Here is a 19,235-nt window from a genome sequence, read left to right on the forward strand (position 1 = left end):
TTGTATCTTCCTACCCAGCCAGCGTGGTGTCACACCAGCGTGAATCACTACAGCTCCTAAGAGATGGAGACTTGGCATCATGACCTCCGAGGGGGAGGTCAGAGACGATCACGCACTTCACCACTACCCACCAGAGGACCCAAGGGGAGAGGGCACTGGACAGCTCTGGAAGTGGGAGAGGGGGGTGGGGAATGTGGGGGTAACAACAAGGATAGCTGTCAGGGGTTTTTGATTTTCATGACAGACAGCCCCACTCCCCAGTAGGCCTCACTGTCTGAATGCGAGCATCCAGGTGTGACCAGGAGACCCAAATCCCTCCTGAAAGAACCTTCAGTGGTTCCGTGCACATGGGCAGGAGGGTTTAGAGATGTTCTCACTGCGACACAATTCCAGAAACTCCAGAATGAAGGAGGACACTTGGGTAACCCTTTTGAGCGTGGCCCCTCTGCAGGCAAAAGGAACATGTCCAACATTCTAATTGTCTAATTCATAAAATGCCTTTTACGAATTAAACAACAGAATGAGGGACAGTAGTTCCCTAGTGCATTCTGAATGCAACACAACCAGAGTCAACTTGCCAACCAATCAGCACCTTTTTCTCATGAAGTATAAACATTTGCTCTCTTTGAAATTTGGCATTCTTGTATCTATCCTGATGAGTGCATAATGAAAAGCTTCAACAATATGTCATTTTTTTTCCAGCAATTCTCAATTATTTTCTCATCCAAATTGCAGTTGAATGAAATTAAGGGGATGATTTTACTATTCTTTGTTTAAATGCTGGACGAACTCGAAACTGGGAGAGTTTCAGATCCGTCTTTTGGAAGTGTTTTTGGGCCCCCCCCTCTCCACCCCGTACGCACTCTGCTTGCAAAATTCTGCTGCAGATGCCTGTAGATGGGACTTAATGCACCTGAAAGCCTGCAGAGAGAGGTAGCGTTTATGCACAGGCCTTTGATGCTGTACATGCGCATTAGCAGTGGCAGGGGTCTGACAAAAAAGAGAGCTGTCAGGCCCCTGCTGGTGCAGACAGCCTGAAACAGCCCCACCCCCCACCCACAAATGCGGAATTTCACAGCCTTAGATACAGCCCCTGCTGACTACTCCCCTCATCACCCAGACCGATCAGGGATCCCCTCCCTCTGCCACAATCACTACAGATTGTGCAACCCCTCCCCCATTAGTCCTGCCCCTACTGGCCCCTTGCCCCATTAGCCCCACCCTGGCACTCCCCAGTGGGCATTGCCTAGGTGCCATACTGGCATTGCTCAGATGCCAGAGTGGCACTACCAGTCTGGCACTGCCCCCCTTGCCCTTATCCTCCCCAGGGGGCCTGAATGGTCTACAGTTCCCCCAGCAAGGCCAAGTCGACTGTTTCCCATTCATGGGGAGCATGCCTATTCCTCCCTAGCGAGAACCTTTCCTGGTGAGGTCATAAAGAGGGCTTGCCCAGATGACTGAGCGCCGGGCTGGCTAAGCAGATGTTAAACAGCATTTAAATAAATTTAAATATATTAACATACCTCTTACCCATTTTTGGTGAGAGGCTGACCGTGCCAGACACCTGGCGCTTATAAAATGGTGCCAGTCACGAAAACCGGTGCCAACTGTGCTAATCACTTTACGCCCCACTTCACCACCGCACAGAAAACAGGTAATGGTAAAATCGCCCCCCTAAGTTTGTGAATTGAAATTTTTATCTGGATCCTTTTGTGTGGGTTATGTATGACTGATATTGGACACTAATTATCAGCGGTAATTTTAGACTACAGTGTTATAGTTACAATGACTTTGACCTGACCCAAAACTGCGGTGAACTGTTCGTCCTCTAGTCTCCTCTTCTTGAGAACAATAGACTGGATTTTAAACCCAAATCTTTACACATCTCTTAATCCTACTTTCAAAACAAAATCACTTTCAAATCCCATTCCTTAAAGAAGGTGTTAATTAAGGTAAATGGAGCACGTGGCCACTTTTCAATCTCCGAGCACAACTTCCTTGGCATTGCTCACAGTGAGTGGAGAGCTTTATAAAAAGTGTTGTTATGATGTGTAACATTAACAGGACCATAGACTCATCAGTTTTCAAGCATCTCTGGGACATGAAGGCACTTTGAAGGCGGCCGAGGAATTGGTTAAGATCCCAGGGGCGGGGGTCATGGCATCCAGCACTTTCTTTTGAATGGGGACGAGTTTCCAAGATTGTGAGCACTGGGAGGTTGTCAAGTGGTGCCTAGACACTGGTTATAGGAAGACTGGGGCTGAGGGATCCAGAAGCGAGGGCAGATAGCAAAGGCAGTAGGTTGAGGTGGATTTCTTGAGAAGAGAGCTGATGACAATGGTTTTGAAAGGGTAGGTGACAGTTGTAGAGGAGAGGGAGAAATTTGCATTGTCAGTTTGCATGGGCAAGAGGAAGGGAAGTTGGGTGGTCGGCAGCTTATTGGAAATGGGCTCAGGCAGCAGAAGAGTGTTCTCCTAGATAAGCTCCCTCCACATCCAGTTTTATTCTTCAAATTTCAGAAAGAATAAGAGGGGAAAAGGGAGAAAAAGGGGAGAAAGAGAAAATAAGATCTGCCTGGAGGAAGTTAGGCATTATGAATATAGCAGTAGAGGGTAACTCAACAAGTAATCTCCATCCTGGTCACAAAACAATCCATGAATCCCTCACACTTAGGAGGTGAGAAGAAGAAGATGGATGAAAGTGGCACAAAGTCGTCTCAGGCGACCTTTGCTAGTGTTTCGTTTCTTCTTCCCTGATTTAGTAAAAGTGCTACATTAATTATTTTCAATTCCAAAGGAGGGTAAGCATAAGATCTAAATTTTATAGTGCAGAAGGTCATCCAGCCTCTCTGTCAAAATAATCAGATGGTTCCAACCACTGGGCCATCTATTTTATTTAATGGACCTTTATCCACATCTATTTTAAAAGCTTGATGAAATCTGCATCCACCTTTATTTCTTGCCAGGGATTCTATGGGCTAACATTCTTGTACATTTTCCACAGCTATTGACCACAGATTGGCTGGAAGTTCTTGGTGGGCAGGACATCTGCCCTGAGGGTCTTTGATCCAAGGGGAAATCAAATGCTGTCCAGCTGGTTTATTGCCTGACTGGTCTCGATCTTATTTCCAGGCACATGTCGAAAATGTTTGTCTTTGAGAAAATATTGCATTTCCAATGTTTATTCTATTTATGATGCTTGTAACACATTCTGAAGATGCATTTTGATAACTGAAGACAAATCTGCTCCAAGGACATAATTGCTGTGATATCACAAGGGCTAACGAGCTATGGACAGTTTGATATAGTGTTCAACTCAGAAACCATTTGCACATATTCTTATTGTAACAGATCTGCTCAATGATAAACAGAGATTGATGAAAGTTTATTCACACAAAATATGAAAGTCCTGGAATTTCCTCAAATTTCCACTGATTTACTGACTTGTACTTTAGCTGGTCTTCTTTGAGTATGTTATTTGTTTTCACTAGAATATAAAAACCAAAGTCAAACAAGCAGAAGACATTGCAAACAAATCAGGCTTGAGGAAGTTGTAGAGCTTACACAATGGGTGGCATTGATTTTCTCTTGGATCAAAGCCCCTCAGAGCAGAAGTACTGCCCACCAAAAGCTTCCAGCCAATCAGTGGTCAATAGCTCTTCAACGATGAGCAGTGCCACCGAGAACTGTTGAGATAGGAATGCCATGGAACCAGGGACAGGGGAGTGATTACAGGAAGGAGGTGGCGGGTTGTGCAAAATGGGTGTGGAGGAGGATTTTGGTAACAAGTTCAGGGGCAGGCTCTGGGTGGAACCCCTCTCCGAATCCAGAAGGTTGCAAGCAAAGCCAAGGTTTCTCCACTGGATTCCCCACTCACACCAATCACCAAATGCACTGTGGGAGGGATGGGAGAATTCCACCCGATAAGTGGCAGAGGTTATTACTGAATCATCTCCAAAGATCAAAGCAACTTGTGTGCAGGAGAAAAACTGGTGTAAGCTATAGCAAAGTTTCCTTCTTCTGATGAGCTGCAATCTGTTCTTTCATCATTTTTTTTGCTGCAAGTTTTCAGGAAATTTACTGTCAGTTTACATTCTGGTAAACAACTGGTATCATATGTGTTTATCTGACTCGGAAAGTGTTCTGTTCTCTTTTGCATTAGTACATGGTGTCCAAACTGAGTGATCAGCTAACTACTGCATCTTTTTCAACTCAATTATCCAACTATATCTCGCTGTGTTAAGACAACCCAAGTTTTGCACATAGTTAACTGGAGCATAGTTCAGATCTAAGCAATTCCAGTCAACCAAAACTGTTCTTTATGCATGGAGTTCAAGTTAGCTGACTTACCCCCCATTCACTCTGAATGTGTACAGTTTTAGTGGACAAAACAGCCACTGTGTAAAATTCCAGCTGATTAATAATTTCTCCCTTCTATCCCATTACATCAAAATAATTTATAACTAAAGACTTTACATTTGCCTTCCCAAATACAAAATAACTCAGCAAAACTATTGCGGAGGCTAGAAGTCTGAAACAAAAGGAAGCAGAAAATACTGGGAAGAGTCAGTAGGTTTGACAGCATCTGTGGAGAGAGAACCAGAATTAATGATTCTGGTCAATGACCTTTGGTCAGAACTTGGAAAAGTTAGAGATGGTAATGGGTTCTAAGCATGTGCAAAGAGGGAGGGTGAAAAGAACTAAAAGGCAAATCTTACTCAAGATGGAAGGATGGAGAGATTAAATCACAAAAGGGCTCATGTTGTAAGGTTGAGTTAATGCTCACTATCTGCAACAAGTTAATATACAATTGCTGAACAAAAGACATTTGTTGAAGCTTTTTGTCTTCCACTCATCAGGACAATCACAAGAATACCAATGTCAAGTGGAAACAGCAACATTGCATCATATGAATAGAGAGTGCTGACTGGTTGGCAAGTGGACTGTGATTGGTGGAGGTGTTGCCATGGAGAATGTTCCAGTTAATGGTGACTGCCAATTAACTGCCAGGCATCATTTGAAAATTTAAACTAGGCAGATTGACTCTGATTGATCAGGACATTGTCATGAGGAATGAACCAGAATGGCTGCCACTTATTTTGTTCAGCTGAAATAGGGCAATGTGTGTACAATGTTCTGTCTGCAAAAAACAAATAGGGTCCTGTGCCTTAATATAATTAGTTTCCAGTATATACAAATACACCACACTCCAAGCCTGACTGACAGTCTTAAATTGGTTTTTGGTGTAATTTTTAGCACATAGAGGGTTATTTAGCAAATGTTGTTCAATCACGGAATCCCATCTAGTGTTGGACGCTGTGTTTTCCATTTTTGCAAACACAAGCTGGTTGGGTATGGTTTGTACCTTGGCCATTGTGAACAGTGAAAGGAATATGTTGTTTGATTTGATCCACCAGTCATTGGGATGCGCAGCCTACATGCCAAGCATTCATATATCACACTACTCATTTGTGTGCAGTCAGAAAGTCTTTTTGACTTGACGGCAGCATCCTATTGGTGGTGAATTCCACTCACATTGCTGTTGTGTAATAGCTGCGTGATTCAGCTAACTTCACATGTTGCTCAGATGTTTGACAGAGATCTTGCCCATATTAATCTGGGGTGGACTGGGTACCTTTCAGTGCCTAAAGTGACAGAGTTAGGCCAGTTCATGGGTTTGTGCGATTATACAGCATGAAATGATCTGATCAGGAGGTTGCCTTTGATGCACCCGATTTCAGCATCAAGGCTGCATGATGAGCAAATGGCTCGGGCCCTATTTGCAAGGCTGCCAATAAGACCAACATTACAGCATGTGAAGCTATAAGAATCTTAATGTGTATATTGACCACTGTATATTGCAATAGAGGATGGTAGAGAACCCCTGGCAGATTTCTCAACATGTATGTCAAGGAAAAAGGGAATTCATTTGACTGTTCCATGTCAAAGGTGAATTTGAGCACAGGTTGCAGCCCATCAAGACATACAAGAACATTATTACATATATGGATGCTATGTGTTGAAACACATTTGTATGCACTGGAAGCTGCATACATTGCTACAAAAGTTCTGTTCTTTGCAGACTTGGGGGAAGGGGCTTTTTCTATGTGACAGGCACTAGATAAATATGTTGTTTTACCTCTCTTCATCCTTTCTGTTGAAATGCTTCACTTTGCATTTCTCTCCATTAAATTGCATTTGCCCTGCTTCTGCCTGTTTCATCCATCTATATCCTCCTCAAGCCTGTTTAAAGTTTATTTATTAGTGTCACATGGGGCGGTACAGTGGTTAGCACTGCTGCCTCACAGCAGCAGGGACCATGTTCAATTCCCAGCTTGGGTCACTGTGTGGAGTTAGCACGTTCTCCCTGTGTCTGCGTAGGTTTCCCCCGGGTTCTCTGGCTTCCTCCCACAATCCGAAAGATGTGCTGGTTAGGTGTAAATCCACTTGTGACCATTAAATAAACTTTACTTTAGGCTTACATTAACACTGCCATGAAGTTACTGTGAAAATCCCTTAGTCGCCACACTCCGGCATCTGTTTGGATACACTGAGGGAGAATTTAGTGTGGCCAATGCGCCTAACCAGCACGTCTTTCAGATGGTGGGAGGAAACTGGAGCACACAGACACGGGGAGAACATACAGCCTCCACATAGACAGTGACCCAAGCTGGGAATTGAACCTGGGTCCCTAGCGCTGTGAGGTAGCAGTGCTATCCACTGTGCCACCATTAATATCCTTCTCATCATCTACCAATTTTCTAAGTTTTGCAACATCTGCAATGTTTGAAACCATACCTTGTTTACCCAAGGGTTGTTGCGAATATATGAGTGATATCGGGAGAAAAGCTTTCAAATAATAAGATAGAAGGCAAATATTTAAGAACATTACGATCAGTTTAAGGAAGATTTATATCTTGTAGGTAGTCAGAGTGACAGGTGGCAAATCTAAATGGAACACTGGTACACTGTGAGCGGGGCAAAGGTATACGGGTCGGTCGACAAAGTTATTTAACCATCAACCAAATACTTAGCTGTAGTTAAAAAGATAAATAAGGTACAGGTTGTACTACAGAAAAACACAGTGAACTAAAGAAGTTATTGCTGTTGGCGGTATGGGTCCCTCCCTAGATAGAACTGTGTGCCTAGCTCTGTCACTGAATTAATTTCACAATAACAGCTCTTGGAATGAAGGTGATTCCAAATGTCTGGAATTCAGGCTTTGAAAAAGAATTGCAGTTGCATTGGGGGAACGGTTACTGTAGCATAGTGACTGTGTCATTGGACGAGTAAGTCAGAGGCTTGGGTTATTATCTCGGGACATGGGTTCAAATCCCACGACACAGCCAGGGATTTTAAATTGATTTAATTCAATAAACCTGGAATTAAGAAAAGCTAGTGGCAAAAATGTTGACAATAAAACTACTGGACTGTCATAAAAACCCATCTGGTTCACAAATGTCCTTTAGGGAATGAAATCTGCCATCCTTACCTCATTGGACTCCAGACCCATAGGAAAGCACTTGACTCCTAACTATCATCTGAAATGGCCTAGTAAGTTATGAATCATCAAAACACCATAAACAAAAGTATAAGAGTAATAAAACTGGATGGATCACCTGGCATCAACTCAGGCACTGGTGCCACAGGCCCAGCCCAGTCAACTCTACAAGTTGTCCTCAATAAAGTCTGGGGAATGTGCCAAATTTGGGAGACTTTACCATAAGACGTAGGAGCAGAATTAGGCCACTCGACTCTGCTGTGCCCTTCAATCATGGCTAATATTTTTCTCACCCCAGTCTCATGCCTTTTCCCCATAACCATAATATGTTCTTATGAACCCATGATTCTTTTATTAATCAAGAACCTATCTTTCTCTGTCTTAAAGACATTCAATGACCTGGCCTCCAAAGCCTTCTGTGGCAAAGGGTTCCACAGATCCACCACTCTCTGGCTGAAGAAATTCCTCCTCACCTCTGTTTTAAAGGATCGTCCCTTCAGCCTGAGGTTGCCCATAGACTGATGAAGCAACAGCTTGACAGTCACACTCACAGGCTGAAATCTTACCACCATTCACACCGGCGGGATTTTCCCATCCTGCTACAGCAAATGGAGATTTGGCTGGTCGCCAAACTCTTTGGCCGTGCTGCAGCGGGAGCGTTGTGTGAACGGCAGGTCAAATCATGCCCAGAAAATCATATCTTTCATCAAATATCCCAGATCTCATCTGGGCCTGTCCTGCCATTGAGACAGAGTTGGCGGCACAGGGATATATGGTCAGGAGCAGCTGGCCTTGGGAGTTCTCAACATTGACTCTGGACCCCATGAAGTTTCATGGCATCAGGTCAAATTAGAGCAGGAGAAAATACTGCTGGTGACCCACCTACTTCCTCTCCCAGCTGATGGATCAGTACTCCTCCATTTGGAACACGACTTGGAAGAAGCAGTAAGGATTGCAAGGGCACAGAATGTACTCTGGGTAAGGCTATTCAGTGCCCATCAAGTTTGCTGAGTTTTGTAGTATGTGGTTGTGCTAGATTGACTCTGTGGTGAGAGAACTAACATCAAAAGAGACCTACCTCCCTGTTCACCAATCTCTCTGTAACTGATGCATCTAACAGGATTGAATGGAGTGACTGTGCAGTACTGGCAGAGATGGTAAGGGGATATAGTTGGAAAACAAGCATGAGGATCATCATATGTGATTAATCCGCCTATGTTCATGGTGATGGATGCAGGTAGTGTGCAAATTCTGTGCTGCCTGCTAATTAAAACAATGGTGTCATAGCTGCACAACTTTAAAGAGAGCCAAAGTTCAAGCGAGGCTAACACTTCTTAAAGCTAAGCTGGGCTTCTTAAAACCAACTTGCATCTCTTAAAGGCAAGATGCATGCTGGCTACAGCAGATGCTGGAACTGTTTTTTTTGTTCTAATATGATTACGTCAAACAAAAATGCAACACACTCAAAATCAGTAATTCAACGTTTGCTGGGCTTACATTCTTATGATGTTACGGAGTCCTTCAAAGGAATGTCTATGGATCTTTTTCAGTGGCAGGTGGGTAAATCTCCTTGAAACAAAAAGAAAAAAATGAATGTCAGTCGGTCAAGCAAATAATTGAGTAATTTCCTGCTTTTTTTAAATTAAAAACCGTTTCACACTAAATGATACAAAATCTACTATTAAGGACCCTCAACTTCTGAAAGTGTTATTTCAAAGCAGAGGTTTCTGTTAGGGAGGGAGGACTGAGTGGAGTACCCCAGGTTTCAGTGATGGGGCCCCTATTTGTTTATAATTGACATTAACAACAAATACAAATACCTCAGGCAAACAATCAACTTCTAATAAGGTACTAAGCTCAGAGCAGCTGCCAATATGGGCAAAATACACAGGGACCTACAAAGTGTTAGGGGAAGCAGTAGCGCAGTGGTATTGTCAAAAGACTAATAATCCAGAGACCCAAGGTGATGCTCTGGGGACCCAGGTTCAAATCCCACCATAGCAGTGGATGAAATGTGACGTTAATAAAAATCTGGAATTAAAAATCTCATGATAACAATTGTCATAAAAACTCACCTAGTTCACTAATGTCCTTTTAAGGAAGGAAATCTGCTGTCCTTACCCTGTCTGGCCTACATGTGACACCAGAGTCACAGCAATGTGGTTGACTCCTCATATCCCTCAGGGATGGGCAATAAATACTGGCTCAGCCAGTGACATCCAGATCTCGTGAACAAGCAAAAAAGATTAAACTTGCAGACAGCTGATCAGTCATTACTAACAGATTGGCCATGGTTTGAGATTTGATTTATTATTATCACATCTATTAATATACAGTGAAAAGTATTGTTTCTTGCGAACTATACAGATGAAGCATACTGTATATAGAGAAGGAGAAGGAGAGAGTACAGAAAGTATTGTTACAGTCATAGCTAGGATATGGACAAAGATCACCTTAATATAAGGTAGGTCCACTCCAAAGTCTGATGGCAGCAGGGAAGAAACTGTTCTTGAGTTGGTTGATCGAGAGAACTTGGAAGAGAGTATGTCCAGGATATGTGATTATGCTGGCTGCTTATCTGAGGCAGCAGGAAGTGTAGACAGAGTCAGTGGGTGGGAGGGTGGTTTGAGTGATGGACTGGGCTTCATTCATGACTTTTCGTAGTTCCTCGTGGCCTTGGATAGAGGAGGAGATATACCAAGCTGTGATACAGCCAAAAAGAATGCTTCCTGTGGTACATCTGTAGAAGTTGGTGAGAGTTGTAGTGGACGTGCCAAATTTCTTTAGCCTCCTAAGGAAGTAGAGGCATTGGTGGACTTTCTTAACTATAGAGTCCACATGGAGCAACCAGGACAGGTTGTTGGCAATCTGGACATGGAACATTTCCATTTCATCACCGTTGATGTAGACAGGGGCATGGGCTCCATGATGCTTCCTGAAGTTGATGACTATCTCCTTCGTTTTACTGACATTGAGGGAGAGATTATTGTTGTTGCACCAGTTCACCAGATTCTCTTTCTTTTTCCTGTACTCCATCTCATCATTGTTTGAGATCCAACCCAATATGATGGTAGTAGACCTACTTCAGCAGATCCGGCAAAGAGACTTCACCGAGGAGCATTCTGGGAGAAGTCGCTGCAGTCGCCCTGACTGCATAGTGGATGAAGGACAAAGCCCTCCAGAGACAAACAGGCGAAGAACATCCAGCAGAGGTGGCAGAGAGACTTCACTGAACAGCATTCTGGGAGAAGTTGCAGTTGTAGGGTCAGTCACGAGTGACAAAGGTCCTAGGTGAGGGGCAGGAGGTTTAGGGGGGATGGGAGGAATCCCTCTTTAACTCAAAGGGTAGTGACCATCCAGAATGCACTGCCTGGGAGGATAGTAGATACGGGTTGCCTCACATCCTTTGAAAGGTATCTGGATGAGCACTTGGCACATCATAACATTGAGGGCAGTGGGCCTAGTGTTGGCAGATGGGATTAGGAGGGAGTACACTTGTTTCTAATGTGTCGGTGCAGATTTGATGGACCAAAGGGCATCTTCTGTGCTGTATGATTCTATGATTCTATGAAAATAGAAGCAGGAGCAGGCCATTTGGCCCTTCGAGCCTGCTCCACCATTCATTATGATCATGGCTGATCATCAAAATCAATATCTTGACCCCACCAACCCCCATAGCCCTTGACCCCTTTAGCCCCAAGAGCTATAACTAATTTCTTCTTGAAAGGAGGCAATGTTTTGGCTTTAACTGCATTCTGTCATTCATCACAGCCTTAACTGCATTCTGTGGTTCACACATTCATCATGCTCTGGGTGAAAAAATTTCTCCTCACCTCAGTTCTAAAAGGTTTATCCCTTATCCTGAAATTATGTCTGCTGGTTTTGGACTCCTTCACCATCGGGAACATTCTTTCTGAATCTACTCTATCTAACTCAGTTAGAATTTTATAGGTTCCTATGAGATCCCCTCTCACTCTTCTAAACTCCACTGAATATAATCCTAACTAACTTAGTCTGTCCACACATGACAGACCTGCCATCCCAGGAAACAGCCTGGTAATCTTATCATAGAATCATCATACCCCTTTCAGTACAGAAAGAGGCCATTTGGCCCATCAAGTCTCTACCAACCACAATCCCTTTTCTTATAAGCCCACACATTTACCCTGCTAATCTCCCTGACAGTAGAGTCAGAGTCAATGTAACATGGCTAATCCACCTAACCTGACCTGTACATCTTAGGACCGTGGGAGGAAACCCACACAGACACAGGGAGAACATGCAAACTCCACACAGACAGTGACCAAAGCCAGAATTGAACCTGGGTCCCTGGCACTGTGAGGCAGCAGTGCTAACCACTATGCCACCGTCCCGCCCTTTGTTGGTACTCCCTCCAGAGCAAGGTTTACAAGAACACATGGGAGATAAGGTTTTGACACCAGCCTTGGTTTGTCATGTGACCTGTCTTGCCATATTTAAAACATTTGATTACGTTGTCTGCATTACCTCTGGCTTCGTCAGGCTATCCTGCTTGGGGAAAATTGAACAGCACATGCTTACTAAGTGATTCTGAGGATTCTGGCCACTCACCCCTCTGATTGATGGCTTATCCGTGCTCAGGAAGCCATAAAATAGCCAGTGCATCCATCCAGCTGCATGAACACATCTCTCAACAAGTTACTAGATTATTAACTCAGCTGGAACTCTCATGGTTCGAAGTGCGATGGGGAAAATGTGTGAATTCATGTGGCAAGCAAGTGTCATATGCACGTTTATGAGAGCAGTGAGGAAAAGAAGAAGAATAAAATTGTTCTAACTGAATTTTTAAATTGATATGCCATATTGCAGGAACATTTCTATACTGCTGCATTGTCCCATTGCTGCTTCCTTTGGCTGTGCATTGAGCACTTTCATTATTTAATCTCTCCAACCTTAGAGATTAAGGCTCTTAATCTCTAAGAGCCTTAGAGAGGGTGAATGTCACAGACATTTCCTTTTCGTCTTCCCACCCTCCCCCTTTTCTGCATGAGTAAGTGGTCTCACAACACCAGGTTAAAGTCCAACAGCTTTATTTGGCATCATGAGCTTTCGGAGCATCATTCCTTCCTCAGGTGAAGACTCACCTGATGAAGGGGCAGCGGTCTGAAAGCTCATGCTACCAAATAAACCTGTTGGGCTTTAACCTGGTGTTGTGAGTGCTCTTACTGTGCCCACCCCAGTCCAACACCGGCATCTCCACATCCTTTTCTGCATAAATCCTATCACTTTTCTAACCCTCAGTTCCGGCGAAAAACCAACTTCAACTTTCACCAACTTGAAATGTTAACTCTTGTTTCTTTCTCCACAGAAGCTGCCAGATCCGTTGTGTATGTCCATCATTTTATTCAGCTTTTCAGCATCTGCGGTGTTTAGCTTTTGCATTACTAATCTGATCCTTCCTTCAGTAAAATTTCCAACAAAACCTTTGTACTAAATCCAAGACTGATTCACACCTTTAAAAACAGAACAGTGCAAGTTAACAAATCAATGTCAAATGGTTCAAGTAAAGAGGTGTATTTTCCTCAATAAGGTTGAGTTGACTTTTAACACCTCATAATAACATTTCCCTTATTTAGTTGTATCATGTGAAATCTAAGTCACAACGTTACATAGGATATACAGCTCAGAAACTGACCTTTTGGCCCAACCAGTCAGTTCTGGTGTTTAGGCTTCACTTCTGCCCCAGCCATCTTTTCTTACCTAAATCTGCCATGGTAACCATCTATTCCCTTCTTCCTCAAACGTTTGTCTGGATTCCTGGTGGCACAGTGGTTAGCACTGTTGCCTCAAAGCACCAGGGACCCGGGTTCAATTCCATCCTTGGGTCACTGTCTGTGTGGAGTTTGCACATTCTCCCCATGCCTATGCGCGTTTCCTCCGGATGCTCTGGCCCCTCCCACAGTCCAAAGATTTGTAGGTTAGATGGATTGGCTATGCTAAATGACAGGGAGGAATGGTCTTTGTTCGTATCAGTTATGACCAGTTCCCAGGCAATGACTCCCCCACAATTTGTTATGATTCCAGATGCGAAACCTCTAAATTGTTATGCTGCTGAGTGAAGAGGGATGAACCGGCTGCTCTCCTTATCAACGAGGGAGGAGGGAAAGAGAGGAGGCTTGTCAAAGAGACAGAAGAGAAACAGAGAGAGAAGGGAAAGAGAGAACATAAGAACATAAGAAATAGGAGCAGGAGTAGGCCAACTAGCCCTTCGAGCCTGCCCCGCCATTCAGTAAGATCATGGCTGATCTGTCGTGGCTCAGTTCCACATTCCCGCCCTCTCCCCATAACCCTTAATCCCCTCTCTTATCAAAAACCCATCAACCCGCGTCTTAAAAATATTTAGCGAGGCAGCCTCCACCACTTCAATGGGCAGAGAATTCCAGAGATTCACCACCCTTTGAGTGAAGAAGTTCCTCCTCAACTCCGTTCTAAACCGCCCCCCCTTTATCTTGAGGCTGTGCCCCCTGGTCCTACTATCCTTTCTGAGCGGGAAGAGTCTCTCCACCTCTATCCTATCCATCCCATTCATCATCTTATACGTCTCAATGAGATCTCCCCTCATTCTTCTAAACTCTAACGAGTACAAGCCTAGTTTATTCAGCCTCTCCTCATAGCTCAACCCCCTCAACTCCGGCATCAGCCTAGTAAACCTCCTCTGCACTCCCTCCAAGGCCAAAATATCCTTGCATAAGTGCGGCGACCAAAACTGCACACAGTACTCCAGCTGCGGCCTCACCAATGCCCCATACAGCTGCAGCAAGACCTCCCTACTTTTATATTCAATCCCCCTCGCTATGAAGGCCAGCATCCCATTCGCCTCCCTGACCACCTGCTGCACCTGCAAGCTGGGTTTTTGCGACTCATGCACAAGGACCCCGAGGTCCCTCTGCACCGTCGCCTGCTGCAGTTTTTCTCCACGTAAGTAATAATCCTTCCTACCATTATTCCTACCAAAGTGGACCACCTCGCACTTGCCAACATTAAATCCCATTTGCCATTTCCTGGCCCATTCGCCCAGCCTATCTAGATCCTTCTGCAGACTCTCCACACCCTCCGCGCAATTTGCCGTTCCACCAATCTTGGTGTCATCAGCAAATTTCGACACCCTACACTCGGTTCCCTCCTCCAGATCATCTATATAAATAGTAAATAGCTGAGGCCCCAGCACCGACCCCTGGGGCACTCCACTAGTCACCATCCACCAATCCGAATAGCACCCATTGACCCCCACTCTCTGCCTCCTATTTGACAACCAAAGGAAAGAGGAACCAAAGGAGAGGAAAGGGAAAGGGAGGAGAGAGAGGAAGCCTATCAAAGAAGAATGTGTGAACTGGACAAGGAGATAGGGGCATTAAAGACATCCAGTAGAATAATGCTCCCAAGCTGCCAGGAATAGTCGCTCAATACAACCCCTTTGAATAAAGGTATCCCCAAAGATTCAGGACAAAACAGCAAGAGAAGAAACTCACACCCCAGGTGGAACACATTTAAAAGAAGGGAGATGTATCCCTGCTGGGTGAGCAGGGGTCTGGCTATCTGAAACCTTCCCTCCACTCTTGGAAGAGGGATTTCTCTGCAGGCTGATGGGCTGAAAGGCCTCCTTCTGCACTAAAGAGATTCTGTGATTCCAGAAAAGTCTCCAAACAGATAATCCATTAGCAAAGAAACTACCTTGCTCTGATTTAAATCAAAGGAAGCCTGTCCCCATATTGGTGAGAAGGAAGTCCAGCTACCCAAACCCACTTTCCAAATTTGGAGGTAAATGCCTGAACACTGTCCTGAACCAGGGAGGAAAATGCTTCCCCCAGTTGAAAAGCTAAGAGGGAGTGTCGCTGAAGCTGCCCCTTCACTAATGGGCATTAATGTTCTGGAGGACATTGAAGGTGTTAACGCCCAGCCCCAGGTGAGGTCACCAAAAATTGTTGATTGGGATGAGATTTGTCACTGTCTGGCCGGGATATTCCCAAATTGTTACAAACCCATGTAATCGGAGATGACTGGCTCCAGGTCGTTATTCAATCCACTCTCTGCTGGTAGCAACAAAGATTTAAGCTAACAAGGTTCCTTTTCCCTTGGATATCTTCCCCAGGCCTAATAGCTATGTTTGAAAAGGAGCCAATTTAACTAGGCTTTCTTGAATTGAGATAGAGTAAACCTATTAACTATTAAAAGGAAAGGAGAAATGGTAAAATACACTGGGTGGGATATTAAGGCCTCGCTTGGGCGAGGCTGGAAATTCCCACCCAAGGGCAACAGATATTTCCGTTGAATATTTGTTGCCTGCTCCGATTCTGGGCAGGTGAGATGGTAGAGTTCCAGGCCACCATCTACAATTATATGGATTAGAAGAAAGAATTGAATCTAATAGTAAAAAAGTTTAAAGTTACACAGAACAGTCCTTAAGTTGCGAGGGGTAGATAATGATGCTTTATGGGCCGGATTTTCCGGCCACATTCGCCCCAATTTCCACCCGAGGTCAACAGACCTTTGTCTGGTCTGCCTCTGTCCGCTATGCTTCCTGTGGTGGATGGGATGGGAAAATTCAGTCCTAAGTTTTCAATCTAGTTGGCTTCTGCTGACAATTGAATCTTCAGTTCATAGAAATCATAGAAACAGGAGCTCTGTAGTTTGGTAGCAAGACCTCAGTTCTTTTTTTAGCTCTGACCCTTCTGCTGGTTAATTGACTTTCACAATCAGGGAGAGTTTCAGGCGTTCTAGCAAAAGCTGGCTAATTTTGAAGGGGCCCTGCCTTGGTTACTATATCACCTTTGGTGTGGCAAACTTCTAACTGCATTTCTCACAGCACACGCGCACACACACATACACACACACAAAAAGGCAGACAGACTGATGGAGTCTGGGCAATTCCCTTGGCTAACTTTTAACCCTCCCCTTTTTGTCTTTTCAAACTGGACTCCCTTAGTTGGTTTAGGAAATTACACCCAGAATCTTTGGATGAAATAGACATCATGTAGACAATTTTCAGCCTATGTTCACTGACAGAGAGAACGGCAATGTGCGCAGAAGCACTTTGTTGCAAAGCTGATCCATAAATGAAGGTAACCACTTGAAGAAAAATGCAAGCAGATTACCCAAGGCCTAAAAAACAGCTGAGTTATCGGAGTATTGACCACTGCTCAGAGAATGAATGTGTGTGTGAGTGTTTTGTTGCTTTACAAGTTTTTTTTCTCATTTTTGTTGTGAAGGAAGGAAGTATCGTGATGATAGAGAAGAAAAACATGGAATTATGCACAAAATGTGGAACTTTAAATAAGACCCGAGTGTTATTTTTTTCAACGGACACGTAAACTCCAAAATGACTGATAAAATACAGTCAGCCATTGACTGAATTGCTGCAGGGTGATACACTGAGAGACAATGGAACCACTCTGTCTTTAGATACTGCTAAAGCATACAGAAACTAATTACCAACTCTGATAGAGACAAAGGGACATAATGGCCATGTCATCTCACGAGATCCCATGAGTAGTAGCCGCACGGAAATGATGGATTCTGCCTTCCACTTGGAATATACAAATTATGTGTTTAAAGCCAGCTAAAAGCTGCTACAGGTATCTGTCGATGTCTGCTGGAAGTATTGATAGAGGAAAAAGAAAGCAAGCACACATACAGTGCTCCTGCAAAATAGTGATTTTTGTAGGTCTCTCCTTTTCTGTCTGACTGTGGAAGTCGTCACAATCAGCAAATGACCACAGCTGAAAACAGAACTGAGAAGTTTCGTCACCAAACTACACTGGAATTGCAAAGCCGACTATTCACTTACTGAAATCATCTCTACTGGAAATTCCAAACGTAGTGGCCACAACGTTTCATCATCTGCTCCTCATGAGGCAAGGACTGCTTCATATATCCTCTTCTTTTCACTTACTTGCTCTGGATTGAATTTGATTTGATTTATCTTTGTCATCTGTATTAGCACACAGGGAAAAGTATTGTTTCTTGTATACTATATAGACAGAGCATACCGTTCATAGAGAAGGAAAGGAGAGAGTGCAGAATATAGTGTTACAGTCAAAGCTAGGGTGTAGAGAAAGATCAACTTAACGCAAGGTAAGTCCATTTAAAAGTCTGACGGCAGCAGGAAAGAAGCTGTTCTTGAGTCAGTTGGTACGTGACCTCAGACTTTTGTATCTTTTCCCCGATGGAAGAGAGAATGTCCGGGGTGTGTGGGGTCCTTAATTATGCTGGCTGCTTTGCTGAGGCAGCGGAAAGTGTAGACAGAGTCAATGGATGGAAGGCTGGTTTGTGTGATGGATTGAGCAGCATTCACTACTTTTTGTAGCTCCTTGCAGTCCTGGGCAGGAGCCATGCCAAGCTGTGATATAACTAGAAATACTGCTTTCTATGGTGCATCTGTAAAAGCTGATGAGAGTCGTAGTGGACATGCAAATTTCCTTAGTCTTCTGAGAAAGTGGAGGCATTGATGGGCTTTCTTAACTATAGTTTTGGCATGGCGGGACCACCAGGACAGGTTGTTGGTGATCTGGACACTTAAAACCTTAAAGCTCTCAACCCTTTCCACTTCATCCCCGTTGATGTAGACAGGGGTATTCTCACTTCTAATCTGTATGAAAGTATATTTGTGTATTTGACCCTTGTTTCTTGCTCCAGTAGTTAATCATAGAATCATAGATTCTCTACAGTACAGAAAGAGGCCATTTTGGCCCATCGGTTCTACACCAACCACAATCCTACCCAGGCCTCATTCACCCTGCTAATCCCCCTGACACAAGGTCAATTTAGCATCGCCAATCAACCTAACCCACACATCTTTGGACGGTGGGAGGAAAATGGAGCACGCAGAAGAAACTCACACAGACAAAGGGAGAAAGTGAAAACTCCACACAGACAGTGACCCAAGGATGGAATTGAACTGGGGTCTCTGGCACTGCAAGGCAGCAGTGCTAATCACTGTGCCACCCAACTGCCTCTCTCAAGAAAGTCTGGTTAAATAGGCTCCTTTTAAATCTTAACTACTTAATCTAGGAAAAGGGATCCAAGAAAATAAACCCTTTTTAGATTAAACCTTCTTGCTACCAACAGAAGAGGGGGCTGAATAAAGACAGGGAGCCAGTTCATCCTTCCTCAACCAGGTTTGTAATAATGTTGGGGTATCCCAGCTGGATAGTGACATATTGAGGGGTCTCATCTGGATCAACAGCTTTGGGGATTCTCACCTGGGAGTGATCATAACACTTGAATTAAAGAAATAATGAGTTTTTTAGTTACTAAAATAAAGAAAGAAAATAATATAACACAACCTGCATGCATACAGATTTGAAATGAGAAGTGAGTCCAAAAATAAAAGTTTAAAAATATCTATGGAAAAATCTTTGGCTTGTTTCTGAGGAGCAGATAATGGAAAGTTGCGGCCGTTGAGTGATTCCAATAGCGCTGATTTTGGCAATGGGATAAGGCCATCAACAGTTGGTTTGGAGATACTTGGTTCTACAGATTGGCCGAAAATATTTATCCTGCTTCTTTTCCAACTGTGGCTTTGCTGACTTGACTTGCTTCCAGCAATCAGAGAGAGACTTTCTGCCTGTAAACAGTAGGGATGCTTAGTCGATGTTCTTCAGCTGTGACCTACACAGCACATACCAGTACGGTAGAGTTATAACACAGGCTAGCGCACCCAGACTAGGGTTGCAGTTGTTTTTTCTCTTGTGTATTCC

At 43.9% G+C, this 19,235-nt stretch overlaps 1 protein-coding gene across 1 annotated transcript in view; it reads right to left on the minus strand.

The window, feature by feature from the left end:
- LOC145350469 (lutropin-choriogonadotropic hormone receptor-like) overlaps nt 1–19,235 on the minus strand; it is a 54,567-nt gene that overhangs the window by 15,051 nt on the left and 20,281 nt on the right. The window contains exon 2 of the mRNA XM_080199668.1: nt 8,998–9,069. Within this exon, the coding sequence (XP_080055794.1) occupies nt 8,998–9,069 (72 nt within the window). The remainder of the gene's footprint in view (nt 1–8,997; nt 9,070–19,235) is intronic.

This window comes from Carcharhinus amblyrhynchos, chromosome 12 (assembly GCF_965287045.1).
Source record: "Carcharhinus amblyrhynchos chromosome 12, sCarAmb.v2.hapA, whole genome shotgun sequence".
Taxonomy (NCBI): domain Eukaryota; kingdom Metazoa; phylum Chordata; class Chondrichthyes; order Carcharhiniformes; family Carcharhinidae; genus Carcharhinus; species Carcharhinus amblyrhynchos.